Source organism: Microtus ochrogaster, unplaced genomic scaffold, assembly GCF_000317375.1.
Source record: "Microtus ochrogaster isolate Prairie Vole_2 unplaced genomic scaffold, MicOch1.0 UNK142, whole genome shotgun sequence".
Taxonomy (NCBI): Eukaryota; Metazoa; Chordata; class Mammalia; order Rodentia; family Cricetidae; genus Microtus; species Microtus ochrogaster.
Genome location: NW_004949240.1, coordinates 205,047 through 220,320, shown reverse-complemented (window position 1 = coordinate 220,320; position 15,274 = coordinate 205,047). Strand labels below are relative to the sequence as shown.

At 42.4% G+C, this 15,274-nt stretch overlaps 1 protein-coding gene and 1 non-coding gene across 2 annotated transcripts; both read left to right on the top strand.

The window, feature by feature from the left end:
• The first annotated feature begins 3,570 nt into the window (after positions 1–3,570).
• LOC113455828 lies at positions 3,571–3,705 on the top strand. The gene has a single exon (XR_003376789.1). It is a non-coding gene; the product is annotated as a small nucleolar RNA SNORA70 (small nucleolar RNA).
• Positions 3,706–3,741: 36 nt separating this feature from the next.
• On the top strand, positions 3,742–4,136 carry LOC106144469 (60S ribosomal protein L10-like). Its single transcript, XM_013355503.2, has one exon. The coding sequence runs from the start codon at positions 3,765–3,767 to the stop codon at positions 4,065–4,067; it is 303 nt and encodes a 100-aa protein (XP_013210957.1). The 5' UTR covers positions 3,742–3,764; the 3' UTR covers positions 4,068–4,136.
• The last annotated feature ends 11,138 nt before the right edge of the window (positions 4,137–15,274 follow it).

Sequence of the window (15,274 nt, the reverse complement as noted above, 5' to 3'; positions counted from 1 at the left end):
CAGCACTAGGTCCCCCGTCAACTGCTGATTGCCAGGAGACTGCCTGAGGCTGCGCTCCAGGAAGCTCTGACCTCAGTCCTTCAGCAGGCTCAGGCCAGTGCGGTGGCATTTGTCACTACACGGCAGTTACTGCTGTGGACGTGGCATTGTTCTACTAGGGACAATTTTTTTGTTAACTGTCTTGGATTGTTTAACTCTGAGTCACCTGGCAATATTTGAAACAAATTATTTAATTTTTGAGTACACAGTCCAATTGTAGGCTACAACAAGTTGATATCTCCTAATAACCTTTGAAAATCATTGAGTATGCAATAAATCTCTCCTAATTTGTGACTTCTGTGGTTAAATTTTTAGCTTACTTAATTTATAACCTAAATAGTTTAGAGAATCTCCTCTTTGTACTTTTTAAAATTTTTTAGATCTGTAATCTCCAATAAGGTAAATTTTTGTGTACTGCATTAAACATTCTTTTTAAGGTATCTGTATCAGAAACATCCAATAGAATAGTGTCCAGATAATGACAGATAATAAATTGAAGAAAATGTTTAGGTACTGCTTTTAGTGGTTGATTTACAAACTATTGACACAAAGCTTAGCCATTTACCATACCCTGTCAACGGATATTCCAGAGATATCTCCTTACTGGTTGAGGATTATTATAAGTAGAAAGTGTAAAAGCAATTTTTTTCTATCCTGTTTTTGTAAAGGAATAGTAAAAAAGCAATCGTGCTAATCAATAACTATAATAGGGCAGTTTTGGGGCAATAAAGAAGGTAAAGGGACCCCAGTCTGTAAAGGTCTCATATGTTAAATTATTTTATTAATACTTCTTTGAACAGTTAAATTTTTCATTTGTCAGATTTTTTTTTAAAGAACTGGTGTTCTTTTTTAATTTTTATTTTTGAATTTCTCCACTTCCTTTCCTATGTTTTCCTATGTATACAGCATGCATGCCCGCAGGTCAGAAGAGGAAAGCAGATCTCATTACAGATGGTTGTCATTGCTGGAAACTGAACTCAGGACCTCTAGAAGAACAGCCCAAGCTCTTAACCTCTGAGCCATCTCTCCAGCCTGATTTTTTTTTTTAAATACAAATACTGGGAAATTTTAAGGACTAGTAGTTTCCTCAGAGTGTTTGCTTCTAACTGTTTCTAACTGTTCTTTCACAAGTTCCTAAAACGCCTGCAATTGTTCTTTAGTTAAGGGCCACTGCTCTATCCACACAGGCCTCTTTCTTAGCCCTTTGAAAGGCAGAGCAGTGTAGCTGTCAGCAGTGGCCCCTGCTATAAATCTGGACAGTTGATTGCTGTCCTGTTTGCCTTTGTATAACTTGCAGAGCCTGTGACCTTCCTTTACACTTTTTCCTGATGCCCCTTCAGAAATATATTCCAATTTAAAAATCAAATTACAAGCTGATTCTGAAATTGTAGAAATATTAATTTGAGCTCCCCATTGTTGTAACAAATTTGTTCTTCATAGATTTATGGCCATATCAGCCACATAAGGCTTCAAAATTCTTACTTGTCCTTTAGGCCCTATACATTTCATCCATTTCACACTCTGTTTTACTTGAGGTCAGGTTCCTATACCCACAATTGAGTGGAGACTTCTTGTAGAGGCCAGTGGAGATCCCAGGATTCTTGTGAAATTATAGATACATCCTCAGCAGAATCCAATAATCTTTTAATCTTAACCCCATTTAATTTTACTTTCAATTTAGGCCTTTCATCATTAATGCCCATTTGCCAAAATACCCTTTTCAGTCCTTCCCAAGCCTCCTGTCCTAGTCACTGGAGCTGCTTAGACTTTTAGCTATGGGAGTGTCAGCAACTGAGCGATTCTATCACCAGCTTCTGTTTGCACACTCCTTTCTACATGTGCCATAATCGTAATTTCTCCCTGGTAATCTTCATCTATAGTTTCCTTGAGATGTTGGACTGCTTCTACCAAAAATCATTCCTATGGTTCCTTGGGGGAAGGGGATCATACACCCCAGTGGCTATCTTATAACAAGGGATCTTTGTTAGATGTCTGCCCACTGCCAATTCTAAAGCAGTGCTCCCTGACGCAGCAAGCATTAAACCTCTAATGCTGAGTCTGTGTTCCCCTGGTGGCTCAGAGCCACGCAATTGCTGACGGGAATCTGAGAGCTCTTGTCGATTAGTGGACCCCAGCTAGGCCCCTCATCCAGTTTCCTGAAGGTAAAGGACGACCATGCATATCTCTCTTTGATCTACACTCCTTAGTCCTTTCCCACATCTCTTACAAATTCCCGGGGAATGAGGCTTCTATACGATCATCCTCTAAAGAGGTATCCTTTTTAGTAACTCAAGAAAGGAATCTCGAGGCAGGAACTTAAGTAGAAGCCATGGACCGCGGCTGCTTCCTAGAGGCTTTCTTCTCCTGGCTTGCTCAGTTTGCCCTCTTATACTATGTAGGATCATCTTCTCATTAATTAATCAAGAAAATTCCGGACAGGCTAACTTACACTCCAGTTTTCTGAGTCCATGCTTTTTGCCACTAACTATGCACTCGCCCGGGGTGGGGGCCAACAGCCTAGACAGAGTGAGTGCAGAGGTCTGTATGGTAAAGTTAATGGACACTGAATTCGCAGTCAGGAGGAGTCGTTACAGGAAGTTTCAGATGTTTTGGTTCGTTTTGGCAGATCCAATTGTTGTGTGTAGCACAGCCTTCAGAAATCACTTTGTCCTTTGAGACTGAGACCCAACTGTCTCTTTCTCTCCAAAGATCTCTGATCACAGAGTTGCCTCCTGAGTGCTGGGATTAAAGGCGTACAGCACCACCTCCCGGCACAGCAGTGATTTGTAATCTGAGAGCAAGAGAACAGCCACTGTTAGTGTTTCGAATTTGGTCATAATTATCTTGAGTTTGATATGTTTTCCTCTATTATTGTAAAGACTGTAGAGTACATAGTTATTAATCCTAGTAAAGCCAGAACAAGAACATGCGCGAGCATTAAAGCTAAAACTTTGTATGAAGAAATCTGCAGTATAATGTTGAATAAGATTGTGTGCAGAGAGGAGTTGTTGATGTTTGAGTGTGTTGGGGACGAGGGTAGTAGAAGAAAATGTGGTGGAGAGCAGGCATGTGGTTGTTTGTGGGTGTTGAGTATCCTTAAGGTGTTTTTGTTGAGAATTGAAGGAAAAAAAATGTGTAGTCCAGGCTGGCCTCGAACTCCAGATCCACCTGCCTCTGCCTCCTTCAGCAAATCCTACCGGTCTGCGCCACCAGAACCGGCGAGAGTGGGCTCTGTTAAATTGCTACTTGAGAATGAAGGACAATGACGTCACTGGACTCGTCCACTGAGAATGAGGGTGGAGCCCTAGCTGCACCACTTAGTCCCACCTTCGTGCACCTAAACCTAAGAACAAAGTGGATCTCCCACACACAGCCACACAGGCCCTTCTCTCCACCGAACCTCTGCCTAGCGACGCCTGGAGGCGATGTCCTCTCGTGCTCCCCCTGCCGGTATCCGCTCGAAACGCACTCCCAAACCGCCCTACAGCTTCTCAGCCTAAGCCTCAGCTCTTCATCCACTCTCAACTCTAACCACAGAAAAACACCTTCAGGCTCTGGCGCTAGGACAGGAAGTAAGACCTGTGAAAGTTGCAAACAGCAACCTCCTTGGTAGTGTACGCAGCCTGTTACCTGTATGGGTTGCCCTAAGGGACCTTGGAGACAATTTTCTGGCACTTATTCAAGTCTGATCTCAATGCTGTCTCCAATGTAGGCTCCAGACAGGCATGCGTGGTGCCTTTGGGAAGCCCCAGGGCACAGTGGCCAGGGTTCACATTGGCCAGGTCATCATGTCCATCCGCACCAAGCTGCAGAATAAGGAACATGTGATTGAGGCTCTTCGTAGAGCCAAGTTCAAATTCCCTGGGCGCCAGAAGATCCACATCTCAAAGAAATGGGGCTTTACTAAGTTTAATGCAGATGAATTTGAAGACATGGTTGTTGAGAAGCGACTCATTCCTGATGGCTGTGGTGTCAAATATATTTCTAATCGTGGTCCCCTGGACAAGTGGCTAGCCCTACACTCCTGAGGGCTTTCATGGTGCTCTCCTGTACCCTACCAAATCATGTTCAGTAATAAATCTCACATCCAGTCTGCTTAAAAAAATAAAAGAAAAAAAAAAAGAAAAACACCTTCAACATTCACCGAGCTTCAGTCGCCTACTTACTGTCTTCACACTGCTTTTCAACACACATCCAACGAGTCAGCTCAAAATACAATCTCAAAAGTACTTTCCTACCTTTTCTTACAGAAATTTACAGTCGTACGCTTTTAGCTCCTTAATTCATTCTGACTTCATTGCTGTATATGGTGAACAAGAACACCCAAACTTGCGTGCTCATCCAGTTCTCCCATCGTCATTGGCCCAAAAGACTGTCCCCTCACTCCCACGATGTGCTTTGGGTACCCTTGTCATAATCGTGAGACCATATAAATGAACATTTGATAATACTCATTGTTCTCTAATCTTTTACTTTGGTTTATCTTTTTCTATGTAAGTATCATACATATTTTGTTTTTATAGGTTGCCTTGTTTTATAGGTTGCTTTGTTCTTATAGGTTGTTTATATTTTCACATAAGCCTACCTAAGTCCTCCAACTTTGTGTGTTTTCCAAGTGTTTTGCATGTTTCAAATCTATGCAGTTCTAGTAGACAGTATTAAGGTTTTGATAGGGATTGCTTTGAATCTGTACATAGCTTAGTTAGTATGACCGTGCCAATATTTTTTCATCCAATCCATTAAACCAAGATGTCATTTATTAGGGTGCTTTAACTTGATTCTGCAGTGTTTTCTGACTTCCACTATAGAAAACACACACACATTATGTTGTATAATTTTCCTCGGGCACCAGGCCCGAGGGAGAGCAAGCAAATCCTTCAGCATCCCTTAGACTCCCCTGGGTTATGCCTGGACTGGCCCCAGAATTTTCACACAGCCCCTAGGACTTGCATTGTGTTACAAAGACCTTTCACTGCCCTTGTGAATCTTACCGGTGCAGGCATCCATTAAATCTGGGCTTTTTCTAATTTTGTTTGATTTGGTCTGATTTGGGTTATCGCATCCGTGGAGAGGTTTGTTGGGCCATAAAGACTTTTCATTTCCCATGGACACAAAGCCTATGCAAAACCTGGTTTAGAGGAAACCAGAAAACCGTGGTACCTCGTGATTAGGTATTTGTGTTCGGATTAATGAGTCCTGGCCTTCCATTGCTTTCCCTCCTAGAACCTTCTAATTGAAGTTACTAGAAGCTGGGCCTAGTTAGAGGATCAGAGGATCCTGTTGACCATTAACTGAGGTGTATTTACGTCTACATGGCGTTAATAAAGATGGGCTTTCTGAACCAGCGTTTGGAGCTGCCTGTGTCAGTCTCTCAGCCTCCAGCCCCTTGTCCGAAGCTGGGAAACTGGGTGCCGGAGCACAGAGCCCAGACACGTGGGCGTGGTGCGCGGCAATTGGAGGTCTCCACCGAGATATCGGGAAAGGGAAAGCTGAGAGACAGCCCTTGGAAGCCCCTCCAAGAGAGACAAGCAGACAGCGTCGTTCCTGGCCAACGGAGACATATTGAGGAGGAAAGATGGGAGGTATCTTTTCTTGGTTCAGAAAAGAGTCGGACAATAGGGAGGAGTTTGATGATCTAGAGCTAGTGGAGAAGCATTCATCAGAAGAAGAGATTGATTATACGTAAGGAATTTAAAAATCTCTTTAAAAAGCTGAGAAAACGTAGAGCAAAAAAAGGTTCACATCCAACTCCTTCGGCCACACCGGCTTATAATAATGAAGGTTGGTGGTTTCAGTTGAGTAGGGGCTCCGGCACTGAACTAAACAAGGGAGTTTGTTTCCGTCCTGTACACATGGTTGCACCGGTGATGGAGGTGCCAGACACCAACAACCCAGGGCAAATAATTTGTCAACATTTTGGAATACAATTTAAAGAAATGAAGCAATTAAAGGAAGCTGTAGCTGCATATGGGGCTCAAGCACCCTTCAGTTGGCCATGGAAGAATCTTTCTCTGCTATGAATTTAACACCAAGTGATTGGCAGCAATTATGTCGTGCTGTCTTATCTGGGGGAGACTATCTCCTATGGCGAGGAGAATATCAGGAAAATTGTAAGCAAATGGCCCAGTCAAATGCTCTAGCGGGTCAAGCTCAATGTAATTTAGATATGTTAACTGGGGCTGGGGCTTATGCTGATTTTCAGCAACAAATTCTTTATGATCCAGGAGTATTAGCCCAAAATCGCCTCAGCTGCCACTACAGCGTGGAAGGCCCTGCCTAACAGGGCTGCTGGAGATCAATTATCAAAAGTTCTACAAGGACCGTCTGAACCATTCCAAGATTATGTAGATAGACTGTTACAATTAGCAGGTAGATTGTTTGGAGATGAGACAACAGCCATGCCTATGATAAAACAACTTGTATTTGAAAATTCCAATAGATATTGTAAGGAAGCATTATTACACCCTCACAAAACAGAGTTTAAATGAATATATCAGGGCATGCAGAGATATAGATGGGAATTTCATTCAAGGCCAGGCTATAGCAGCAGCTATTCAACCTCGGAGAAACATAAGAGCACTGGGAGAGAGGGCCGGAGGCTGTAATTGTTTTAACTGCGGAACTCCTGGTCATTTTCGAAAGGAATGCCCACAGCTGATAAGGAAGGGAAGGAGGAAACCTGGCTTGTGCCCTAAATGCAGAAGGGGAGTATATTGGGCTAAAGATTGCTTCTCTAAAACAGATATATATGGGAAACTTCTGCCATGTACCATTAATCAACAGCAGGGAAACTGGCAGAGGGTCCTGCTTCAGGGCCCCAAAACCTCATGGAGCAATGACCAGGGGACCACAGGGACTGTACCCTGGCAGTGGCCGTGTCCAGTTCCTTCCGCAGAGAAATCCTTTCGCATTGCTGACCTTGTCAGAGCCACACCAGGGAGCTCAGGATTGGACCTCTGTGCCTCCGCCAGAGCAGTCTTAACTCCACAAATGGGAGTGCAAGCACTCCCTAGGAGTATATGGGCCCTTACCACCGGGTACCATGGGACCTATATTAGGCAGAGCAGTATCCTTTTAAAGGGGATCCAAATACATCCTGGATAGTAGATGCAGACTATCAAGAGGAGATTAAGGTTATAACATCTGTCCAACAGGGCGTGGTAGTAATTCCTCAAGGTGAGTAGATAGATAGCACAGTTAGTGTTGATTCCCAACAAGGTTACCAATAATAAACGAGCCGGTGGCAATCAAGGGTTTGGATCCCCTGGAACAGCTGCTCTCTGGGTTGCACAGTTAAATGAATGGCCCCAATTTAAATAACTATAGAGGGAAAAGGCTTTGATGGTATTTTAGATTCCGGGGCAGATGTATCAGTTTTGTCCTTAAAATAAGCCAATGGCATGGAGGAAGGTACTGTACGGCTGCAGGGAATAGGTCAAACAACTCCTCCAAAAAAGTTCAAAATATTGAAATGGTATGATGAAGAAGGACATGAGGGTTTTTCCCAGGCATATGTTCTTCCTGGCCTGCCTGTCAATCTATGGGGACGTGATCTCTTAGCAGAGATGGGAGCAGTCTTAACAACACAACCTACAAAGCTGCCCACCCAGAAAGCCACCTTGGTGATCAAAGCTATGGATGGCTAGCCTGTTGGCTAGGGTGAGAGGAGCTATTTGTGTTTTTCCTCCAGGAATGGAAAAGCCCATTTGGGTACCAGAGCCATGTGTTCGGGCTGTGGAAAATTATGAGAAAGGATCCTGTGATGAGCCTGGGAATGACACCTGTCATTCTTTTGATGAGGTCTCAATGAAGCGGAAAGCACTGTGTGAAGTCTGGTAAGGAACCCTCTTGTGTTGATCAGTGAGCCAAGCTAGCTCGTTGTATTCATTTTTTTTTTTTAATTCCTCAAACTATACTGCTGAAACTGCTTTAAGCAATATGGGGAAAGAACAGGCTTCTATTAATCAAACCTTTTCCTTTGTGAACATTTTTTGGGCTATGAATATTACTTTAAAGGAATCCTATACAAGTGAGTGTAGTTCCTATCTTTCTTTTTTGGAATATTTCCCTGAGAGCCCAGACACTATTTTAGTTTTCTTTCTTTTTTGTAGTATGGAATAGCACCTTCGGGGGAAAGGATATTCTTGGTTGTTCTTTCAGAAACTGTGGCCTAAGTGACTGCTGGGATGACCACTCCAGTGCTGCCTTGGTGGTTCGGGTACCAGCCATCATACCACTGCCAATTACCAAAAAGGCTAAGCAGACTGTATCTAGAGAAACGAGATTCTGGAGAGATAGCTGCAGTGATTGCTGTCATCGCGGTGTCTACTGCTGCAGCCATGGTCGCAGGACTAGTACAAACATCGTTGGTGTTGGACACCGTGGATAAACTGGCGAGAAAAGTCGACGATGCTCTCCAGACTCAGAATATCCTGAATGTCCACATTAAATTTGAACTTTCGAATTTAAATCAAGAAACTGCCCTATTGTAGAAGACTTACGGCTAGTACAACAAATGTCTTGTTCACACTTTTATCATTCCATTTGTATGACATCTGTTAATATTGCTAATGCCTCTTATGTGGGGAAACAACTCAATGGTTACTGGAATAGCCCTTGAGATGCTACAATTAGCACACCAGATTGTAACTGTTTAGCCAAAGGGATGGTTGAATACCATAGCCCAAATGGGAGGCTGGGTCCTGTGGTGAATGGGGACCCTATTGCTGGCAATCAATGCCTGTTGCCATGGGCATTCATCTCTGAATTCTGTGTAAGATCAGACAACCCATGAGAATGCAGCAATGGTCACTTAGCAAGTCCTTCTGAGCCTGTTGGCCAGGAAGGTTTGGTTGCAAATACTGCACCAACAATGAAGACTCCTCCGTACAGATGAGGGCCCGCCTAAGACAGCGAAGGGGCCTCCCAAAGACAGATAAGGGTTTACTGTTCTGAGATGACCTAAGACAGGAGGGTCTTCTGTTTTATAAAAAAAATTATGGGGAAGATGCTGGGATTAATGAGTCCTGGCCTTCAGTTGCTTTTCCCTCCTAGAACCTTCTAATTGAAGTTACTAGAAGCTGTGCCTAGTTAGAGGATCAGAGGATCCTGTTGACCATTAACTGCAGTGTATTTACGTCTACATGGCGTTAATAAAGATGGGTTTTCTGAACCAGCATTTGGAGCTGCCTGTGTCAGTCTCTCAGCCTCCAGCCCCTTGCCCGAAGCTCGGGAACTGGGTGCCAGGGTACAGAGCACCGCGACATATCTGCACCTGGCATTGTATTGTCAGAAGTTTCTATCAGTTTGTTTTGAGATATGGAAATCTACCAGCTAAAATGTAACACAGGGGAAAAAGATACTGAGAGGCGAAGGGAAAGCGCTTTAGTTCTCTGAGACTGAGCCTCCTGAGGTCGCAGAGGCTACGTTCATTCTCAGGTGTCTCTGAAGTCTTCATTTCTCAGACCTGCGCCAAAAATATTCGTGTCGTTTTGTAGCCCAACTGGGGCTTGAAGGACAGAGAAGCCAAGGCATTGAGAACTAGGAGGAATGCTCTCACGGTCAGAGGACCCCAGGATTGGCAAGGTCATGGAAAACTTCCCATCTCAGGGGTGAAAGTATGTGCAGCTATTAAAATACCTGTTAAAGGGAAATGAAGTGAAAGTGAACGAAAAACAGCTACAGAGCTTTTGATTTGATTTGCAATCAAATGCCATTAATGGCAAGAGGTTTCAGGCAACTCCTAACTGTCAATTGAAACTGAAGGATGGAAACTTTGAAGAGAGCTCATCAAAAAGGAGAGCCCATACCATTAAAATTTTGTACTTTATGTAATTTAATATCAAACTCTCTGGAGCCATTGCAGAGTAAGAGTCACTTAAAGCTGCATCAGAAATAGAAAACTAAAAGGGAAGACACTCAGGCTAGAAACGGTCAGCCAGCAGAGGAGAATGTTCCTTCACAGGTCGATAAGAAAGCTGTTTCAGAGGACAGTAAAAGTGAGGAAAATCACAAGAGATGACTCTTCCTCCGCCTTTGTTAGAAATAACAGATTTAGGAATTTGAAAGTTTGAGAAGACTGCACGTTTAGAAACACAAAAACTCCCGAGACAAAAGACAAAAAAAAAAAAAAAAAAAGGAAACTTCCCAGTAAAGAAAAGGAAAACTGCAGAAATGCAAAGGGAAATCTTCCCAGTAGAAAAAATGAGGAGAGACAATCCAAAGGAAAAATTACCCTAGAGAAGAAAGGGAAATGTTTAATTGTAGGTCCCCCCTTTTGAGGGGTTTGAGGAATGGTTTCCTAGGGTCATAAGGACACCTCCACAGGTGTTCCCAGGTATTATGCAAATGATCAGCAGCCTCAGGGGTGTGTTCAGGTTGATTGGAGACCTACAGACTTACAGGTCTGAATGAATTAAAAGAAGCAGAAGTAGCTTATGGAATGCATTCTTCTTGTGTAAGACCTGTTTTAAGCCACTGGACTACTCAGAGTTATTCCGCAAGATTGGAAGGACTCTTGACAGCTGTACTAGAAGCTAATCCTCAATTGGCTTCCTTTGTGGAGAGAGGAAGCAGCAGTGGTGGAAGAGGACAGTCAGACTAGAGGCAAGGGACAGTATGTTAATCTCCAAAGACAAAGGCAGTTGGATTCCTCTGTAGTGCTGTGTTGCCTGATGGCTTTGAGAGCATGGGATAAGGTGGGGGAGCCAGGAAAAAGATCAAAAGCCGCACAAAGTAAGGGGACATCTGCACTGCCTTTTCACAAAGATTCACTTCAGTAGTGCGTAGAACAGCAGCTGATCCAGATGTTAGAAAGGTTTTATCTGAATCTTTGGCTTTTGAGAATGCTACTACAGAATGCCAAAGGCCATAAGGCCCTTGAGGGCTCAGGGAGCTCCTTCAGAGGAGTGGGTTAAAGCCTACTGCTGATATTGTCTCCACAGAATATGATGCTAGTATGGTTGCATAAGCTATAGCTAATGGCCTTAAATCCCGAACACAAGATATTTCAAATGTGGGAGACTGGGACATTTAAGGAAAGCCTGTTACCGTTCTGTTACTAAAAAGGATACCTCTTCAGAGGATGATCGTATAGAAGCCTCATTCCCTGGGAATTTGTAAGATATGTGGGAAAGATAAACACTGGACTAGGGAGTGTAGATCAAAGAGAGATATGCATGGTCGTCCTTTACCTTCAGGAAACTGGATGAGGGGCCTAGCTGGGGTCCATTAACAGACAAGAGCTCGTAGTTTCTCATCAGCAATTCTGTGGCTCATCAACAGAGCCACCAGGGGAACACAGACTCAGCATTAGAGGTTTAATGCTTGCTGCGTCAGGGAGCACTGCTTTAGAATTGGCAGTGGGCAGACATCTAACAAAGATCCCTTGTTATAAGATAGCCACTGGGGTGTATGATCCCCTTCCCCCAAGGAACCCTAGGAATGATTTTTGGTAGAAGCAGTCCAACATCTCAAGGAAACTATAGATGAAGATTACCAGGGAGAAATTACGATTATGGCACATGTAGAAAGGAGTGTGTAAACAGAAGCTGGTGATAGAATCGCTCAGTTGCTGACACTCCCATAGCTAAAAGTCTCAGCAGCTCCAGTGACTAGGACAGGAGGCTTGGGAAGGACTGAAAAGGGTATTTTGGCAAATGGGCATTAATGATGAAAGGCCTAAATTGAAAGTAAAATTAAATGGGGTTAAGATTAAAAGATTATTGGATTCTGCTGAGGATGTATCTATAATTTCACAAGAATCCTGGGATCTCCACTGGCCTCTACAAGAAGTCTCCACTCAATTGTGGGTATAGGAACCTGACCTCAAGTAAAACAGAGTGTGAAATGGATGAAATGTATAGGGCCTAAAGGACAAGTAAGAATTTTGAAGCCTTATGTGGCTGATATGGCCATAAATCTATGAAGAACAAATTTGTTACAACAATGGGGAGCTCAAATTAATATTTCTACAATTTCAGAATCAGCTTGTAATTTGATTTTTAAATTGGAATATATTTCTGAAGGGGCATCAGGAAAAAGTGTAAAGGAAGGTCACAGGCTCTGCAAGTTATACAAAGGCAAACAGGACAGCAATCAACTGTCCAGATTTATAGCAGGGGCCACTGCTGACAGCTACACTGCTCTGCCTTTCAAAGGGCTAAGAAAGAGGCCTGTGTGGATAGAGCAGTGGCCCTTAACTAAAGAACAATTGCAGGCGTTTTAGGAACTTGTGAAAGAACAGTTAGAAACAGTTAGAAGCAAACACTCTGAGGAAACTACTAGTCCTTAAAATTTCCCAGTATTTGTATTTAAAAAAAAAAATCAGGCTGGAGAGATGGCTCAGAGGTTAAGAGCTTGGGCTGTTCTTCTAGAGGTCCTGAGTTCAGTTTCCAGCAATGACAACCATCTGTAATGAGATCTGCTTTCCTCTTCTGACCTGCGGGCATGCATGCTGTATACATAGGAAAACATAGGAAAGGAAGTGGAGAAATTCAAAAATAAAAATTAAAAAAGAACACCAGTTCTTTAAAAAAAAATCTGACAAATGAAAAATTTAACTGTTCAAAGAAGTATTAATAAAATAATTTAACATATGAGACCTTTACAGACTGGGGTCCCTTTACCTTCTTTATTGCCCCAAAACTGCCCTATTATAGTTATTGATTAGCACGATTGCTTTTTTACTATTCCTTTACAAAAACAGGATAGAAAAAAATTGCTTTTACACTTTCTACTTATAATAATCCTCAACCAGTAAGGAGATATCTCTGGAATATCCGTTGACAGGGTATGGTAAATGGCTAAGCTTTGTGTCAATAGTTTGTAAATCAACCACTAAAAGCAGTACCTAAACATTTTCTTCAATTTATTATCTGTCATTATCTGGACACTATTCTATTGGATGTTTCTGATACAGATACCTTAAAAAGAATGTTTAATGCAGTACACAAAAATTTACCTTATTGGAGATTACAGATCTAAAAAATTTTAAAAAGTACAAAGAGGAGATTCTCTAAACTATTTAGGTTATAAATTAAGTAAGCTAAAAATTTAACCACAGAAGTCACAAATTAGGAGAGATTTATTGCATACTCAATGATTTTCAAAGGTTATTAGGAGATATCAACTTGTTGTAGCCTACAATTGGACTGTGTACTCAAAAATTAAATAATTTGTTTCAAATATTGCCAGGTGACTCAGAGTTAAACAATCCAAGACAGTTAACAAAAAAATTGTCCCTAGTAGAACAATGCCACGTCCACAGCAGTAACTGCCGTGTAGTGACAAATGCCACCGCACTGGCCTGAGCCTGCTGAAGGACTGAGGTCAGAGCTTCCTGGAGCGCAGCCTCAGGCAGTCTCCTGGCAATCAGCAGTTGACGGGGGACCTAGTGCTGAAGACAGACCTCCTGCTAAGGGATGGCCTTGGAAGCGAGCCCTCCTGGCACTCTGCACGCTCTTTCTTTGTATATCTTATCTTTCCTGTTTACAGCTGACCAAGCTCCCAAGAATCACAGTATAGAATGAAACTGATGATCCTCTGAATGAGATTCTTTAATGAATCTCCACCATTCATTAAAGCAGTTCTGGAAGAGATACAACAGACCGCCCCTAACTTAAGTTTGGGAAGATTTTTAGATAATGTAGAGCAGAGAGAATTATTATCAAGTGAGGTTGAGAATGAAACAGAAACGGTTCGGGTGGAGATGTTACGGGGAAATAAACATAGTGAATCAGATTTAACTAGAAAGAGGGAGTTGGAAAAAATTCCCCAGCGAAGGCTTCCTGGAGGGTATATACAATATAAGATTGCTGGCAGCTGGTGGACGGCACCACGGTGGTCTCCGCAAGCTGGAAAATACCTAGATCCACTCCCATATACAGGAAAGTATGATGAATTTGGGAATAGATGGGTAAACTATCAGGGAAAGAAGCAGTTATGGCATGAACTTCCGTTTATGGAAAAATTAGCAAGAACTAGAAAACCCTGGTGCTTTTATACCAAAGATGAGAGAAAAGTATTAGCAGAGAACATGAAACCAGCTTTAGAATATTGGTATAAAACGTCTGATAAGGAATGGAAAGCACACCTGGGTACAGTGCAACAAAGAATAAAAAAAAATATATATTAGTGGGGGCTTTGAACTCTGAGGCTTTGACCTTGAGAACCAGCTCTTGCTGATAGACTGTGGTTAATGGTGTGAGACAGTGTTCTAAGAAGTCCTTGCCAACAGCTGTGATACAAAGGAAGTCCTGAATTAGATAATGCTTAGCCTTGATTTATGTCTAGTACTGTGAGTGGGGTGATGATGTACACATGCCAAGTTCCTTAATTTGTTCTGTATATAAACCTGAACTTTGCAGAAATAAAATTGCAGCAGATTCTCACTACACAGTGTGTCTGTCTGTCATTCCCTTGCGTCGTATCCTGACTTTCCTATCCTTCACCCCTGTTCTCCCGTAAATTGCAGTCTCCCAGAGAGACGGTCCGTGGCAGAACAAAAATTACAAAAGCCTATATGAATAGATTAGACATCACAAAGAGGTTTATTTTGAAAATTTTACCTTCAAATCATTTCCATACTGGGCTTGTTAGGCAGAGAGAATAATATTTTGGAATGGATTTTCTTAGCTCACAAACAGTAAAAAATCAAAGACCCATATAAAAAGTTTCTAAACTGATTATAGAAGGAAGAGTAAGACTTTGTCAATTGTCAGGTATGGATCCAGCTAAGATTATGGTATATATAATATACCAATGCTGAAATTAGGCAAATGAGGGGGAATTAATGATGATTGGCAAAGAGCTTGTAGTAGTTTCTTTAAAAATATTAACAACAAGTATCCAAAGAGTAAGCAAATTCAGTTTATAAAAAGAACTAACTGGATCCTTCCCTGCATAGTGAGAAGAGTGAGGGACCCCCACCTAGCAGCATTAAGTTAGCAGCAGCAGTAACGCTACTTTGCAAGATTTGGATTTATGAGCAGCATAACTGAAAGCTAGGCCAGGGAGAGTTCAAATTAGAGGCAAGGGCATCGGGACAGACCCCCATCCAGCTTGCCAAGCAGCTTAACACTAGATAAAAGACCCCCCGCCAAGCTTGTTAAACAACTTAGCACCTGTAATGCCATTTTGCAAGGCTTGTACTGAATATTCAGGGTTTTAACAAAGGGCAGTTTTAGAAGCTGCCAAAACGAGATAGGGACCCCTGTGGCTTGGGCCAGGGGGAGGA

What these genes read in the sequence shown, in the direction of transcription:
- LOC106144469 (XM_013355503.2), top strand. Translation starts at nt 3,765, where the DNA reads ATGCGTGGTGCCTTTGGGAAGCCCCAGGGCACAGTGGCCAGGGTTCAC.